The sequence below is a fragment of the Lissotriton helveticus genome, chromosome 9 (assembly GCF_964261635.1).
Source record: "Lissotriton helveticus chromosome 9, aLisHel1.1, whole genome shotgun sequence".
Lineage (NCBI taxonomy): Eukaryota > Metazoa > Chordata > Amphibia > Caudata > Salamandridae > Lissotriton > Lissotriton helveticus.
The window spans coordinates 326,787,678-326,805,780 of record NC_136070.1 but is presented as its reverse complement, the minus strand read 5'-3'; the positions used below and the strand labels follow the sequence as shown (position 1 = coordinate 326,805,780).

The window sequence follows — 18,103 nt, the reverse complement described above, 5'->3', positions numbered from 1 at the left end:
ACTGGTACAACAAGCTGTGGACAGCCCAAAACGTCATGCTTTGCCAGGTGTTGTCGATGGAAGCATTCACAAATTATATTTATGCGTGTAACAGGCTAAAATGCTGTTAGTCACTTTTAAGCATGCCTGTTTGGCTTTACTAAAGCTGGGGGAAAAGTAGGAAAAAATTATTGCTTACTGTACAGAATGCACGGAAGGATTCAATGCCGTTATAGTGTGTTGATTGAGTATACTTTTTAGGAACCAAATAGCCTCATTTGCACTCCAAACAAAATGCCCCTGGAAGGTGGAATTATATACCAAACAGTCAATAGTATGAGGTGGGAAAGAGATCTTGGTCTAAGCAGAGCCAAAGCCCACTTGTATATTTTAAAGAATTGGTAAAAACTTTACTCTACTTTTTTCAACAACAAAGGGGACATGCCTTTTCTCTCCCAGTGCCTTAAATAAAATCACTTTAGAACTGTTTGTGGGTGTTTCTTCAACCAGAAAACAGATCCTGCAGAAATTGGCGTTCCCTGCTTATTCAATAAGCCTACATCAGAATATTATTTTGCCACTTTAGGCCTCTGCCACCAGGCATAAAGCAAATATCTTGATATTGTCAAACAAGCCACCTTTGCGTGTCTGACCCGAATATGCGTAAAGCATCAGAGGGACGTGATAAAGAATGCAGTTGGCAGGCCGGGATTATCCAAGTTTTGCTTAAATTTACATAAATGGGACAGAAGAAAATGAAATGTTCTATAGTCTCTGAGGTGGAATGACAGGACGGGCACAAAGGAGATACGGTGGCATTTGCCCAACTGTTTTTCATTGCATTCAGTGGAAGAACCTCAATCCTAAATTGTATATAAAGTGCTTGTGCCTGGGTGGGGGGTTCAACTTCATCCATATACAAATCTAACTTAAAACAGCTTTTAACATAAAAAAGTGGAAGTTAAAGTGCAGAGTGCCTTGACAACAGTGCACGTAGAATTAACAAAATCTCAATACCTCTTTTTCAGCAAGGGGACCATTTTTTTTGTAATGGGCTGCGGAGCCTCCCACATTATTCCCAAGGCCAATCTAAAAAGCCACTCCTTAACCTTGTTAAACCAAAGCAGTTGCACTGTATGTCTTTGGAGGATTAATAATTCCTCCACTGTGTCCTTTAAAGGAATCTGGGTGCTACTAGTCCAGAGTCTCACCCAGAACAAAAAGACCTTGAGGAAAGCAAAATGGATGATAGTCTTTAAACCAAGGTCAAGGCATAGGCTTAATAGGGGTGTATACAATGAGAGGTTGAGAATCGCACTTAGAAATGTATTTTCAGCAACATCTAGCTGTTTCAGATGCTCCAGCCCCCACAGTTCTGCCCCATAAAGAGCCGCACCTAGGCCTTTGGCCCGGTGGATTTCAGAGGGTAGGTGAAATTAGGCGGAAAGCTGAGCGTTCTACCCTTTTTGCTAATGCACAATCTGCATGCTGGAGTGTAAATACGCTCTTCTGAATTAGGGGAGTCCAAGCTAAATTGTCACAAATTTTGATTCCCAGGTAGTAGAGGGCCTTGACCTGTTCTAAGGATTGGGTACCCAGTTTCACTTTCCCCTTGGTGGAGTTGTAGGGATTAAAAACCATAGACTGTCTTTGAGCAGTTTTTGTCTAGGCCCCGATCCTTGCATGCTTCAGCGAACTTAGATAACACACATATTCTGAATGCCCATTGGAGTTTTAGAAATGAGCAGAGTATTATCTGCAAATAGCAAAGAGGGTATAAGGCTACCAGCTAATCTTGGCAGGTCACCTGTACAATCATAAAGTTCACTTATAAATCCATTTATATACAGGGTGAACAGGGTCGGGACAAGCACACAGCCCTAGCGAACCTCATTGGTGACGGATATATTATTAGTGAGACTGCCATCACAATTCCACCAGACTTTGGCATAGTTGTCTTGCTGTAAGTGAACCAATAATTGGAGTAGGTCACTGAGGAGTCCTAGATCCCTAAGAACAGCCCAGAGATTATTGCGATCTATGGAGTCAAATGCCGTTTTAAGGTCGACAAAAACGACATACAAGTGGCCCCTCCTGATCTTCACTTTTTTCCAAATGAGCAAAAGAAATCAGAACACCTTGTCTAGTGTGCTCGTGGAGGCCCTAAAACATACCTGCAGATGAGAAAGAATGTTATTATCCTCTATCCAATTTTGAAGACGTAACAGGATTATTTTGCTGAACATTTTCTGGGAGACATCTATAAGACTTATTGGCGTATAATTAGAGGGGTCTACTTCATTCCCTTTTTTAAATATGGGGATTATTTCCGCACCTTTCTAGGTCGGGGGGGATATACCCCCCTCGCAGGATGGCATTAAGGAATGTTTGAAGCAGTGGTCCCCAAATATAGCGCTCTGCTTTAAACAGATCTCCAGGATGTTTATCTAACCCTGGGGCTTTCCCAGTCCGGAGTAAACTGATTGGTGTTAAAGTTTCCTCTAAAGAAAAAGATAATAGAATATAAGCCAAGGTAAACTCTGCTAGATAGATGGCCTATTATTTATGGTCATTCCTTTTCCGAACATTTTGTGGGATTTTCTTTTTAGGCTTTGCAGAGCAACATAAAGAATATTCCTGCCTATCGCGTTTGCCAATTTGTCACATTGTGAAAATTCTGCTGGTATTTCAAGATTTGGTTGCCTGGTTGAGGACTTTGTTTGCATTGTCAAGATGACCACCGCCAACGGCTTCATCAAAAGCACGGAGAAAAACACAGCATGAAAAGACTAAATAGAAAGCACATGGAAATGTATGGCCAAAGGAAGAGATATTATTTAGCACCGGGTGTTGATCACAATAATACATGATTCTGTGGGCTTAAAGATTGGCCAAATGACCTTGATTGATGGGTATGGCCCAATTATTGATGTTCCGCACTTTTACAAGGATGTCATGGGGAAATAGTTTTCCCTATTCCTATTTCCTCTGTTCAGCGATGTAAAGACCGATACTGACCTTGAGAAGAATAGTTCTGAGGCCTATTTAGGCTAAAATGTGGTTAATTTGAGTCTAGCTACTAGGGTGCTAACGCAACTTGCATTCTGACCATTTCAAAGGTGTTACATAAGTAGGGGCCTACAGGCCCACTCATATAAAGCTCTGCTGCTACTTGTTAATCCAGATCCAATCTGAGGTGAACAATGGATCATCATGAAAAGATTGGGCTATTGCTCTAGTGAGAATTGACACATTTGGCTAAGCAGGCTGAAATTCTGGCTAGATCCCTATCAGACAACTCTCTTGTTTTGCTAAAACTGGTGGTCAATTGTCACTGTAGAATTCCGAATCTATATTTCTAATCTGTTCCCATATTCCGAGTGCCCAACTGTAAATAGCTAGTATCGTGGTTTTTGATTTTGTCCACAGCCTTATGTTAATTTAGCATGTGCTCCTGGGCCTGACCATTGACATGAAAGAGGTCATGGACCTGTCCTGGATTTAGGGGGCACACAGAGCATGCTCTGCCCTCCCTGGGGTTTATCCCCAATCTGCCAACGGGGGGAGGAGAGGGGCAAAAAGCCACTGGTGAAAAAAGGGGGTTAGGTCCAGATCTCTGTACTGGGGTGAATGTATGGCATTGTTCTGCATTCTGTCCATCAATTGTTCTTTTCGCATTTACCAACCCAAAAGGAGCAATAGTCTTTCTGCCTACCCTGAGGGCAAACTGAGAGGTTTACCCCAATCTTCCCCACTGGGGGCAGGAAGCAGAAACTAGTCAGCTTAGCAAAAAAAAAAGACTGAATAGCTCACTCTGGCATCAGGCCATGCCCCCTCCCCAGAAAGGACCCAATGTCTTTCTGCCATCAGGTTGCATCCTCACCCTCAATGCCTCAATAGTCTTTCTGACCCCCTGCGGGCTACAGCAACTCTATCTCCATACCCATGATAAGTGAGAGGAAATTTGTATTGTTTTGAACATAGTTTTGACATATGGCATGGAAAGATGGGATAAATCCCAGTTTCCTCTCACTTGTCATGGTGAATATCTGTACTCCGTCAGGCTATAGTTCAGATGGAACCCTTAGCATTTCTGAAACCTAGGGATCCAGGGCGGTGTGACGTTTGTCGATCCCACATAGTGTCCTTACTCATATTCCCCTGCAAACCTTAAACTTTGGCTAAAATCGAGCATTGTCCTCAAATGTCTGTGAGGGAATGTTTTGGATTCTGAGAGCAGTAAAGTCCCTACTGCCCAGATTCCAACACTTATCCTGATAAAAATGGTACCCGCCTTGTGTAGCTGGGCCCAGTGCCCATGACAAGAATAGAGGAAAACTATGACCATATTAAGTCAATATGATCTTGGCATAGTCCCTGGTTTGATCTGCTCCTTTCAATATATAAGCTTACCAAATGAACCTATGACAAGAGTGAGACTTTTACAATTTAATGTTTTCTGGGTGTTATATTGTTGATTCATTTCAACTCAAATCGACCAACACAAGTACTAGTTGTTTGTAAAAGGAGACCCTAGGACTGGAACAGGGTGTCCCTATGATCTAGAGTCATCTGCTGAATAATCGTTACTAGACCTATTAATTCCCATTTCAGATTAGGCACTATCTGCAAGTCCCTAAAATAGGCAGCCCCTTTTGTCCCTTAAAAATATTTGGATCTCGAGGTTTGTAAACACTATATACCTGCATTTGGGTACTCTATTCCTATTACAGACTTGAGAATGCTGCTTACTTAGTTGCGACCCTTTAACAAGCAAACTGACAGAATTAATTACACTATTATTTGATGAGCAAATTGTAGCTTTTCATAAAATGAACATCTTTATGGCATTAAACAGTCTTATTTTAAAATTGCACTCTTCTGGCTTTCAAGGGTAATTTCAGACATGTTCCCACTCGAAACGACAATATAATATGGTTAAATTACTGTAAAGGAAATTTAGTAATAAACTGTATAGCTTTTAAAGCGACCAAGCAAAATTACATTTAGCTTTCTTCCTGTAATTATTTTTTAAAATAAAAAGAACTGTACTGAGTGAGCTTTCAAATTTACAAACTCTCTTTGGACATTTTATGTAACTTCCGTGCATTAAAGTTCATTTTTAGGCCCACAATAGATCAAAGCAAACTCATATTGACATACTCCCTTTTTAGATCAGTGATGATTAAAAATAAATTGTATGAGAAGCTTATTCCGATCAAATCTATCATTTTTCAAATTAAATGCAATAACGTTTCCTTTGTTGAACATTTCTCAGAAAGAGGAGTACTCACTGTCCAAAATATAATACAACATGATACTTACTCGTTTTTTACTTTCTGCATTAATGGCGAATGGGACGTCAAATATTCTGTGGATGGCAAACTAAAGGGAAAGAAAACAAAAAAAGGAATTGCTACATTGGCAGAATAAATCACTTACATATGGCAACCAAAATCCTAAGAGCATGTGTTAAAAAATGTGACTGATTTATGATATTAACCTAGACTAGCATCTTACTCAGAAATATAGCTATTTCTACAAAAACCAATACATCTGCATTATTTCTAAATTCTTCAAAGACCTGGTTTATTGACTTATTTAAACAAAGATTCCACATCTCTTAAATGAAACTAAGATAATTATTCATTCATTCAAGCTTACAATGTATTACATGTCAGTCAGGTGAAAGAGCTTTCTCTACCTTGGATTTTCTGAAGCTCTTACCCTAGTGAAAGAAGCATTGGCATAGCCATAGGTCTCGCCTTTGGGACCTTATTAGCGTTTAGCCCTGCAACATGTGATATTGTTGCACCAAGGATATTGTGCTGGATAACTAAACACTTATACGGTCCCAAAGGAGAGACCTATTGGCTATGCCAATGCTTGTTTAGCATATTGTTACCCTGCTTTTTTGGCAAGACTGGCAGTACATAAAATCAGGCCAACGGTACAAATAAGATCTCTGGACTAGAACCCAACACAAATTATAACTTACCGCACTGGAGACAGTAGTGACCTCTCGCACTCTCTTTCCAAGTCATGAACATCACAGCTATGTTCCCATAATAGGTCCACAAGTGTGATTTTAATTTGCACATGATTGTGATTTCATCATACTTTTATCGCTCTAGGAATACAGTTGAAAATTAAAGACAATTTAGGTTTGCAAGTATACCTAATTGACGAACCACTGTAATGCGTAACCTGATGCAAAGATCTCACGTTTCTCGGATAAACGTGCAAATACATTGCCCAGCCTAGGTTTTTTTTTCCTCTGTATCTGGGACCTGCAGACTTGATTTTATAATGTAGTCAATGGGACTACAAATCCCAGAATGCATACACAATATCAGGAGTGGTGACCCACTCACAAGGACCTGGGAAACTTGAGGGGGAAACTTTGGGTGGGTCGATAATTCCAATATGTGCGATGACACCAGTCAGCACTCATATTGGAATTGAGTTATGTGATAAATATCGGCAGGCCAAACCTGTTGATATGTATCTGATGGAAAATGTCTGGTATTTACTGGACCATGCAGATTTTGGTGCATTAAAAACCAAAATCTGCATGTTTTTCCTCAAAAAAGTCATGGTAACCGAAAATTATCACATTCAATAAATACCGAACAACTTGGTGTCGGATTTCATCAGTTACAATAATTATTGAACCCTAAAAAATTACCGACTTGAAATGAGGGCCTCCGCATCAAAGTGTCTCTGTCATTATAATAAGGTTATAACAACATTGAGCTGAACTATCAAAAATCCAACAAATCCCAGAGGGATTGGTTACAAGTGTACCATTAAATTGCGATCCTTTGCACAGATATGCTGTCTCCATGTTTATAAATCGAATATAGGATAGATGCACTGCTTGAATATTGTAGTACTGTTTTACTAAGAACAAGTTGGCTTTTTTATGGTGCTCCTAAAGGTGACGGCGTAGGTCCAACGGCGTCAGAGTTAATGAATTAGAAGTGAAATTAGACGTGTCTAGTTTCATCCCTTTAAGGCACACAAGTTGATTGTCTTTTCAAAGAAAAAGACTTCCACTCAGTTTATGAGGTTAAACATTTACTGGGTTAAATTGTCTCTTCATTCAATCCATTTCAATATATTTTCTCATTTATTTGCATGTGCAATATAACTTTATGCATTTGAGGCAATGTCGTTTCTTGGTATCCAATGCATTTCGGGCATTATGAGCATGCCCTTCATCAGGGAATTGACACTGTGAATATAATATAATAACAGTTATGTTGTTGTCCTTTTAGCTTACATGTGAACATGATATCTATTGGTAACAGTGTGACAGCTAAACATTGTGAAAACATAATAATGCATGGTAATGTTGAGTAAAGTTCTTTGTACAATTGAGTGCAGAAAAACATGACAACGAAATCGTGGCGACAAAATCAAAATCAAGGAATGTCGAGTTACTCACAAGCCTTTTCTTGAGTGTTGCGTTATATCTGTAAGCAACATAAAAACGACTATTACTGGCGTGCTCAGTAACGGTCGGGGAGACTTTAAATTAATCTGTTATTGTGTACTGACCTGAGATGCTGGTTTGCGCGTATTCTACTCCACGAATGGGCTCGAAAAAACGGCTGCTCGGAAACATCTCCGGCTGCGCTGCGCTGGGCTGGACAAACTCGGAGGAGAAACTTCTCACTCAATTGCACAAGTTCAATGATATTGACCAACGTATTCAACTCACTTGGGATACATCTGACACTTCTGTGAACTTTCTAGATGTCAAAATCACCTTAACCCCACATGGATTGACCACGGATCTCTATGTAAAACCGACGGATAGAAACAACATGTTACTATATTCAAGTTTTCATGAGCCTAATTTGATACGGAACTTACCTTTTTCACAGATGGCCAGGGTCAAAAGAATTTCCTCTGAAGAACATACCCTCAATGTCAGACTAGAGGAAACCATAAACAAATTCACAAACCGAGGATATCCCCAAACTCTCATAAATGAAACCTAAAAGAGAATTGATGATATCGACCGAAAAACACTTTTAACACCAACGAAGAAACCAGAACAGACACGCATGGTAGTAGTTTCTAAATTCTCCACTACAAGCAAATAATACAAGAAAACTATTTTGAAACACTGGCCAATATTGAATATGGAACCTGATTTCAAACAATCCTTTATTTCACCACCAATATTTGCATTTACGAGAGCTAAGAATCTTGGGGAAATTTTACAAAACAGACCCCCCAAACCCACAACATATCAAGGTACCAAACCTTGCCTCAATTGCGGCAGTTGCAATAACATAATTAAAGGCAACACGATCAACCACCCCACACAAGGGTACCCAATTAAACTCAAAGTAAATGCGACATGCGACACCAACATCTATGGAATAAGATGTCCTTGTGGAAAGATATATGTTGGCAAAACAGAACGGTGCATCAAAGTGCGTCTAACAGAACATAAATCCAACATACGACTGAAGAACATCAAGTCAGCCTTGTCAGCCCACTTTGTTGAACAACATCACAACATTTCCCAAATGAAGTTTACCATCCTAGAGACCGTAGAGAAAATTGAGGGGAGAGATAACACCAAACACCTCCTCAGAAGAGAGAACTTTTGGATTCAAAAACTGTCGACACAGAAGCCAGCGGGATTAAATGATAGAATCGAACTGTCATGTTACTTGTAAATATTGTAAATATTGCTCTAATGACTGTACCTTGTATATACTATGCGAGACCTTGATAGACACTAATCACACACACACATCAACCTACTACTAAATATCATTACAGTGTAGATAGCTCTACGTTTTGAGCACTTCACCACACACATCGGCTCACCCGGGGTTCACAACCCCCATGAGACTTTTCCGTTTTTACTCCGTTTGCTTTTATCCACACTAACCCGCAATTATCATATTTGTCACCCCACCCTATTTTTCTATTTTCTATCACAGTTACATTTGATCCGCTGCACCCCCGTTCATACTAGATTTTGATCACCAATTTCCGAGTAGATATTATCGGTAGTCTGTCTACCATACAGATGATCACATGACCGGAACTTTTTTCAACTAACTAAAGCGCAGCCGGAGATGTTTCCGAGCAGCCGTTTTTTCGAGCCCATTCGTGGAGTAGAATACGCGCAAGCATCTCAGGTCAGTACACAATAACAGATTAATTTAAAGTCTCCCCGACCGTTACTGAGCACGCCAGTAATAGTCGTTTTTATGTTGCTTACAGATATAACGCAACACTCAAGAAAAGGCTTGTGAGTAACTCGACATTCCTTGATTTTGATTTTGTTGCCACGATTTCGTTGTCATGTTTTTCTGCACTCAATTGTACAAAGAACTTTACTCAACATTACCATGCATTATTATGTTTTCACAATGTTTAGCTGTCACACTGTTACCAATAGATATCATGTTCACATGTAAGCTAAAAGGACAACAACATAACTGTTATTATATTATATTCACAGTGTCAATTCCCTGATGAAGGGCATGCTCATAATGCCCGAAATGCATTGGATACCAAGAAACGACATTGCCTCAAATGCATAAAGTTATATTGCACATGCAAATAAATGAGAAAATATATTGAAATGGATTGAATGAAGAGACAATTTAACCCAGTAAATGTTTAACCTCATAAACTGAGTGGAAGTCTTTTTCTTTGAAAAGACAATCAACTTGTGTGCCTTAAAGGGATGAAACTAGACACGTCTAATTTCACGTCTCCATGTTTATCTCATCATCAAACAAGTACCAATAAAAAGAGTTTTACAAAAAAAAATGTATTGCGATCCTTTGGTCAAGGATTGCAATTATATGCATTGTTTAACAATCCCGGTAATTACCAGATGCAATAAAGAGAGCACATAAGTAATACCTGCTAGAATTTAACAAGGGGAATATGCCCCGTGTTTAGTGGGACATGCAGATTTTTGGTGACGCGGGCACCCAAATCCACCTTTAATTCCATACAAACTCAGAATAGCTATAATTATCGCATCTGTTACATTTTGAACTTCTGGAGTCTAATGTTTTTAATGTGAAGTATTACATCCTACAAGGCTTCTTCATAGTCAGGCTGAGATGCAACTAGATTTCTGATGCCTTCGATACAAGCCACCCATTTTTTTCTGACCGCTCGCAAACAGCTGTATGCACATGGATTGGATTTTGCGGTAATTACCATATACCCCGCACTTTTTCCCAGGTGAATTTACTACAGGAAAATGCCTGGTAAATACAATATAGGGTCCCAAACTTGTTGATGTTCCTCTTTGCGCTTGTGAGTTGATTCGTAACACCTTCCTCTCCGTGTTATTACGGGGAGATTATGACTATGAGGGGTGAGGCCCATTTACCAAGTTTTTTGTTGGGTCACGTGTGAGAGGGGCGTGGCTGTCAGCTGCTGAGCTGCACCATAGGAGGAGCAGGGAAAACAGAAAAGCTGGCAGAGAGTAGCGGGGTAAGTGTCGGAGGGTATACCAGAGGAGGGGGATTTGGAATGGTGTGGGGAATCGGATGGCTGAACAGGGCTTGCGAGGCAGAAGAAGGATATACAGATGAGGGTCTTAAGGGGAACGTGGGGCAGAGTTGAAATGAGGTCGGCGGTGGCGTGTGGATGCTGAGCCAAGATTGTTGTTGTGTTATTGTGTTTACTAGGCGGTGGTGTGCCACGGGGCATTTGATGAGAAGTCTTAGTGGGACGCAGGTCTAGTGGGATATGTGGATGACTTGGGTAAGCCACTGTGGGTCTCCGAGGACAGGCGAGCTGAAGGGATCTGAGTTCTAGCAGAAAATCCAGTTGTCCTCCCTCTCACTACAAAATATACTTAATTCAGCTATTGGCATATGGGTATTTGCAGGTTAAATAATGTGTTACGGAAAGTTATTACATATTTAAAGTGGTTTTTGGTGCCTAACAGTTTTTTTAGTTTAAGTTGAGTTTGTAGCCAGGCAGTTGAGTTCTGCATGTTTCCACGGGCAGCATACAGTTAATTGTTTAAAGACCGCATATGATGCATCTGGATCCTTTAAAAAACAAGCAATGCTCGCGGGAAGCCTTGCACCAGCTCCTGGGGTCGAGCGGTGGCTGCGCGCCATGGTGGATTCCTCAGTACTGCAGCCGGGCCCTTCAGCCTGTCTGAGAAAGTGAAAGCACGCCTCGTTGCACGCGTAGGGACAAAAAAATGCAAGTGTGTGTGCACAAAGATGGTGTTGGGCTGTCCACATGCGCGTGCATTTTTTTGTCCCTACACGTGTATCTTTAGCTTTGCGGATGGCGAGAGCAGCCATCTTTGTCCTACAGTTATAAATGTAGCCTTCGGCATGAATCAGATTTTCTAACTCATGGGGCAATGAGGAAAGACTTTGCAATCCTGCAATGACCACCATAGCCCTTATCTCTTGAAAAGACAAGAGCCTTCTCGTGGACCGGTCCGACTCCTCCATAAAGTTTGACAGTTGTTGCTGTGGCATAAAAGCGAAGCGTGAAGTACACTTATGTGCCATAAGGCCAGATGGCCTAACTGCCAGGACTACTCGCTGCTTTTGTATTTTTCTCTTTGAAGAATTGATACATGCAATAGATTTAATCAACAGATTGCCATGCCCAAGGTCTGGTCAATGCTTGGTTTGTTGGAAGTTATTTGTTCTTTCTGTACTTCACACAGGGCAATGTTAGCAAAACATAAAACAGTTAATAAAAACACTTCCAAGAGTTAATGAATCTTCAACACAACACAGCTCCTGCTAATGCAAGTATTTGCTCACATGCAGAGATGATAATAAATGAAGAGCAAATATCAAGCACCAAAATGACGAAAATGAAGTGAGGCTTCTATTAACAGTGCACTAAATAATTCACACCATGTGCAGTATAATTGAATTATTTCTTTATCGGGATCAGGACATTTTAGAAAAAATATCAAAGGTTGTGATCTACCCATGCTGACCCTAGTGACTTCTGTTATGTCTTTAAAAAGGATGGCTGTCCTCTAGGCTTTGTCAACACATGGTATGTTGTAAATAGAGTAGACTATCAAACCATTATACATTGATGCATTAAAGAGAGGTGCCAATATCATGACCAGAAATGAACAAAATGTAGTTGTGGTATTCAAGAGTAGAAAACGTGGCAGTGGGGAGGGTTGGATGTAACTCTTTGGAAATAATGACCTAACCTTTCCACTGTTCAGTCACTCAATAACAGGATATCATGAGATGACTGAGAATGTATGGATCTCACTCGTTCATTCTGCTTCCTCCTGATTTTCACATTTTAAGGAGTAAAGGATATGATTTATCTTCTCCCAGACTGCAAGGCAATAAGGAAATAGAAATAATTTAGTTACAACGGATCCATCCTTACTTTCCAACCGAGGCAAATATTACAGAATATTGAACTGGGAGGGCCATTATAGTTTACCCGATTATCTGTTCTAAGGAAGGCTGAATGGATTAAATATATGGTCGTACACCCTTCTTTAAGGCTTCTGTCACCCCTTCATACACATATGTTCGACAAGAGGATACATAGTGACTTCCTGATCTCACTGGAAATTCAAGCAGTCCAAGGATCCTTGGGAGGAATATAAGATGATACGCAAAATGGAAGTAAAAACAAACTGTGATGAATCAAGTACACACCAAGGTAATGCAATCTGTCTTGACCCTTGAAGATTTATACACCATTGGCCACACAGTAAAGCTCTTGTAGACCAATTTTAATACTTCGTATCCTGAAATTGAATGTATAATCAAAGGCAGACAATATAGACATGTTGGACCTCCAAATTTTCCTCAAATCCTAGTAGCCCTAGTTACTTTATTGATTGTGTATAGTACTTTTGCCAAGGTTTTGTGCAAGTAAATGAAACAATGGCAACAATATTACATGAGAACAGCATATGAGTAGTTACTTACTAGGGAAGAAAAATGAGAATAGATGATAATCCCTCAAAAGGGAGTGAAAAAAGGGAGGAGCAGGGACATAAGAAATTGATATGGAGATGGCATTTCAATGTTAGGTACAAGAAATGGAAATTATTCGAAGTATGACTGATCACCAGGAGGATGGGGAGGTGTAAAAAGAAATAAGCAGATTGACTGAATAAAGTGAGAAGAAATGTAGAGATTGATCGCTAGCAAAGAAAATAGGGAGGCATAGCCAAGGTAATACATAGAAAGCGAGAGAGAATGAAAAACTTAAATGGCAGCCACTGAAGAGAAGCAAAAGGAGACAAGACCAATGCAAAAGGAAGATGACAGTGGGAGTCAGGTTGAGAAGTTTAAGAAAGAGTGAAGAGGGGCCACATCTAAGGCAGGGTTGCCAACAATAAGAGATGGGCAGTAGTGAAGATGAGAAAACACTAAGATTTATTATAGTTTGGAAGGTAAAATAGGGTCAGATTTGACAAGATTATATAAGAAGCAGAGGTAATGTATTTGGAAATGGAGAGGAAGTTATTAAAGATCACAATGAGATCATTATCTAAAGAGGAAAGATAGAAGATTAGGAGGGATTGATATAGAAAGGGGAAGGCAGAACATGGGGAAAATGCATATTTGTTATGAGTATATTCAATTGGAAATGAGTAGCAAGTCATCCCGGATTGGATAAAGGATAAAGAGTAGTTTCTTTCCTGTAACTCCAGTTCTGTAGTAGGGGTATCTCTGTTATAGTCATAATCTAGTGAATAGTCCCGCCCATGTGCGTGGACCCCGGAGCAATCAAAAATAATCTCTTACAGTGTCAAAAAATGCAGAAATGCATAGACACTTAAGAGAAATTTTAAAGACAGATAATGCAGCCAAAAAGGCTACACTGTCCAGTACTTCAACTAGAAATTCCACCATAAAATCCACTAAACAGCAAAAGCCTGTACAGATTTCCATTGCTTTAACAGCAAACTCCCTCAGGAATGATAGAGAGAAGAACCTGGACAGACAAGCCCCATAGGCTGCCATTATGTGGCTTAAATAGGATACTGTGCCTTTAAGGAACCTTCCAGAACCTTCTCCCAGTATCCCAGAATGCATAGCAGGTCCAACTTAGTTTCAGTTCTTTTTGAAGGCGGAAAAACGCCAGACCTGTAGCATTATGTACCTGAACAAATCTCCACCGGGGAGGAGGGCGGGCGCTTATGACTATAACAGAGATACCCCTACTACAGAACTGGAGTTATAGGACAGAAACTACTCCTTCTGTAGTAGGGGATCTCTGTGTATAGTCATAATCTAGTGAATAGAATGGCAAGCCCATCCCCACATCAAGCGGCGGTGGAGAATATGAAAATCACGCCACTATTGTGCGAACAAATTCCGCAGCGAAGCCTGCCCAACCTGAGCGTCTGCCCTGGCATCAGTGTCCAGGCAGTAATGCTTAGCAAAGGTATGGACCGACTTCCAAGTGGCCGCCTTGCAGATCTCTGCAAAGGGAACATTGCGAAGCATAGCTGTCGTGGCAGCTTTGCCTCTGGTGGAATGAGCCTTAGGTTTACCCCCTAAGGTCTTATTAGCTTTGCAGTAACACAATTGTATACAGGACACAATCCACCTAGAAATGGACTGTTTAGAGGTAGCAAGACCTGTCCTGACTGAGCCATAATTAATGAACAATTGGTCAGACCTACGAATATCTTTAGTCTTATCAAGATAAAACTTCAGCACCCTCCTCACATCCAGGGAATGTAAAGACCTTTCCGCTGGAGATGACGGATTCTGAAAGAACGTAGGCAAAGTGATAGTCTGATTGATATGAAAATCAGAAACAACCTTGGAAAGAAATTTAGGGTGAGTACGCATAACAACCTTAGCAGCATGAAACACAGTATAAGGTTCTTGGCAACACAACGCCTGAATCTCACTCACCCTGCGGGCCGATGTAATGGCCACGAGGAACGCCGCCTTCCAGGACAGGTGCTGCAACGAAGCCTTATGAATGGGTTCAAAAGGCTCCTTCATCAATCTGGACAGCACCACATTCAAGTCCCACGAAGGCGAAGGAAGCCTGACAGGAGGGAACACTTTCTTCAAGCCTTCCAAAAAATCTTTGATCACAGGGATCTGGAAGAAGGAAGTCTGTGAAGGGCCTTTCCTGTAGGCAGTCAAAGCAGCCAGATGAACCTTAATGGAATGGACATTAAGGCCCGACTGCGCCAGATGTAGTAGATATGGAAGGATGACATCTTCCTTGCATGTCGTAGGGTCATAGTTCTTAGACTTGCACCAGATGCAAAACCTCTTCCACTTGTAAGCATAAGAAGTCCTAGTGGAAGGTCGCTTAGCCTCCTTCAGTATGTCCATACAATCCTCTGGGAGATTCAGATGGCCATATTGCACTATTTCAGGAGCCATGCCGCCAAACTCAAAGACGAGAGGTTGGGGTGAACCATCCGCCCCCCGAACTTCGTGAGAAGGTCCGGCCTGCACGGCAGCTTCATGTGAGGAAGGAGAGAGCGGTGAAGCAGGTCCGTGAACCACCACTGTCTGGGCCATTCCGGGGCAATCAGGATCATCCGCGCCCTGGACTGGGACAGCTTGATGAGAACCGCCGGAATCAGGGGAATTGGTGGAAAAGCGTACAGAAAGCTGTTCGACCAGTTGATCCATAACGCGTTCCCCAGCGTCCCCGGCTGGTAGTACCTGGAGGCGAAGCCTCGGCATTTGCTGTTTTCGGTGGTGGCGAACAGATCCACGTCTGGAGTTCCCCACCTTGCGAAGACTTCTCCTAGTACTTCGTCGTTTATGACCCATTCGTGGTTTTCCTGAATGAGTCTGCTCAGTTCGTCTGCCTGAACATTCTGCACACCTGGCAAATGGGTGGCCGTTATCGACAGTCCTCGAGCCAGAAGCCAGTGCCAGATCGCCTGCGCCTCCTGCGACAGAGTGCGCGATCTCGAGCCCCCCTGCTTGTTGAGGTAATACATCGTTGTCGTGTTGTCTGTCTGAACAAGCAGAGAGTTGGTCTGAAAGGACGGGTGAAAAGCCTTCAGTGCCAAGTGCACAGCCCTGAGTTCCAGGAAATTGATGTGGTACGTGGACTCCATCTGGGACCACGTCCCTTGAATTTGTAGGTCCCCGGAGTGCGCTCCCCAGCCCTGGAGAGAAGCATCCGTCACGATCGTCTGTGTGGGAATGTCCTTGTGGAAGGGAACCCCTCTGAGGAGATTCTCCTTCGAGCACCACCACTTCAGAGACTGAAGAGCATGCAGAGACAGTCTTATCTTGTCGTCCCAAGATCCTCTCCTCTGGTCCCATTGATCCTCCAAGCACTCCTGCAGCGGTCTCATGTGCAGCCGCGCATGTGGCGTCAGGAAGATACACGAGGCCATCGATCCCAGCAGAGAAGACACCGTCCTCACTGTCGTGGATGGAGTAGACATGAGAGCCTGAGCCTTCCGAAGGAGTGATAAACGCCGCTCTTCCGAAGGAGACACGCTTGCTGACAGTGTATTGATGGAGGCTCCCAAGTACTGGATGCGCTGGACCGGAATCGGGACCGACTTGGACATGTTGATGTGCAACCCCAGCTTGTTCAAGAGAACGCACGTCTTCTGGAAGTGTGCTTGAGCTTCCGAGAAGGAGGAGGCCTTGATCAACCAATCGTCCAGGTACGGGTAGACAAACACCTTGTTCTTCCGCAGGTGTGCTGCTACCACTGCCATACATTTCGAGAATGTCCTGGGTGCAGACTTCAGCCCGAAGGGCAGCACCGTGTACTGATAGTGATTGGTGCCGACTTGAAAGCGCAGAAACTTCCTGTGTTTGCATGCAATGGGCACGTGGAAGTATGCGTCCTGTAGATCTATGGCACACATCCAATCTCTTCGTTGCAGCTGAGGGTAGATTTGCTGCAACGACAGCATGCAAAACTTTTCTCTGCGAATCCACTTGTTTGCCTGTCGCAAATCCAGAATGGGCCTGAACTCGTTTTTGTCCTTCTTGCGGACAAGAAAGAACCGAGAGTAAAGACCTCTTCCTCTTTGAGACAGAGGTACGTCTTCTATCGCCCTTTTCCTTAGCAGAATGTCTGCCTCCGCCTGAAGCTCGCGCAGTTGATACTGCGAGCTGACGGGAGGAATCGATGGAGGAGGGCTGGTGAAACGCAGACTGTATCCATTACAAACAATATTCAGCACCCACTTGTCCCGAGTAATTTTTCTCCACTCTGCCAGAAAAAATTGAACGCTTCCCCCCACCGGAGCGGGTAACGGACGAGGGGGAAGTAACAGCTCAGGGTCGAGACCCGGCCGGGCCCTTGGAAGCGGTAGAGGACTGCTGTCTACCTCTACCCCCCTGGCGTTTCTGGAAGGGCCTTCTGTACTGCTGCTGCTGTTGCTGCTGCTGATGTTGTCCGGCAGACTGCCCCCTTCCACGACCCTGCGACCCGAACCGCTATTGGAACTGGCGGTAGGGTTTCTTCTCCTTGGGCTTCTCCAAGCCCACCGCCGTCAGGGTCTCCGCCTCGGCCTTCATCCTGGCCATCTCGTCATCCGCGTGTTTTCCGAAGAGGGTATCTCCGGAAAACGGGAGATTCGCTACACGTTGTTGTGCTTCCGGTTTAAGCGACGTCAACCTGAGCCAAGCATGGCGTCTCTGGTTAATCCCGTGGCAGTATCCGTGCGCAGACAGCAAGGAGATATCCGCCGCGGCGCTGATGGCCTGGTTAGAGACCAGCATCCCCTCCTGGACGATCTCCATGAAGTCCTCTTTGCGGTCTCGAGGAACGAGGTCTGCAAACTGCTCCATTGAGTCCCACAGTGCACGGTCGTAACGTCCCAACAACGCCGAGTCACTGGCAGCTTTCATCGAAGAGGAGGACGTACCACACGCCTTCCGACCAGCAGAGTCGATCCAGCGGCTCTCCTTGTCTGGAGGCACCGTGGATGCAGGGGAGGTGGCATGAAGCTTCCGGGCCGCCGTCACAATTACCGAATCCGGCACCGGGTCCTTTCTCAAGAAGGCTGGGTCCGAGTCCGGAGCTCTGTACTTTTTGAGGAGCCTGGAAGGCGCAGACTTCACCACTGCCGGTGTCAGGAAGAGCTGTTCAGCCGGCTCGAGGAGCCCCGGCACCAGAGGCAGCAGGGGGCGAGACA

At 43.0% G+C, this 18,103-nt stretch overlaps 1 protein-coding gene across 2 annotated transcripts in view; it reads right to left on the bottom strand.

The window, feature by feature from the left end:
• SPATA7 (spermatogenesis associated 7) overlaps nucleotides 1-18,103 on the bottom strand; it is a 504,965-nt gene that overhangs the window by 118,808 nt on the left and 368,054 nt on the right. For both annotated transcript variants that reach the window (XM_078660014.1, XM_078660015.1), the window contains one exon: nucleotides 5,305-5,364. In XM_078660014.1, the coding sequence (XP_078516140.1) occupies nucleotides 5,305-5,364 (60 nt within the window). The remainder of the gene's footprint in view (nucleotides 1-5,304; nucleotides 5,365-18,103) is intronic.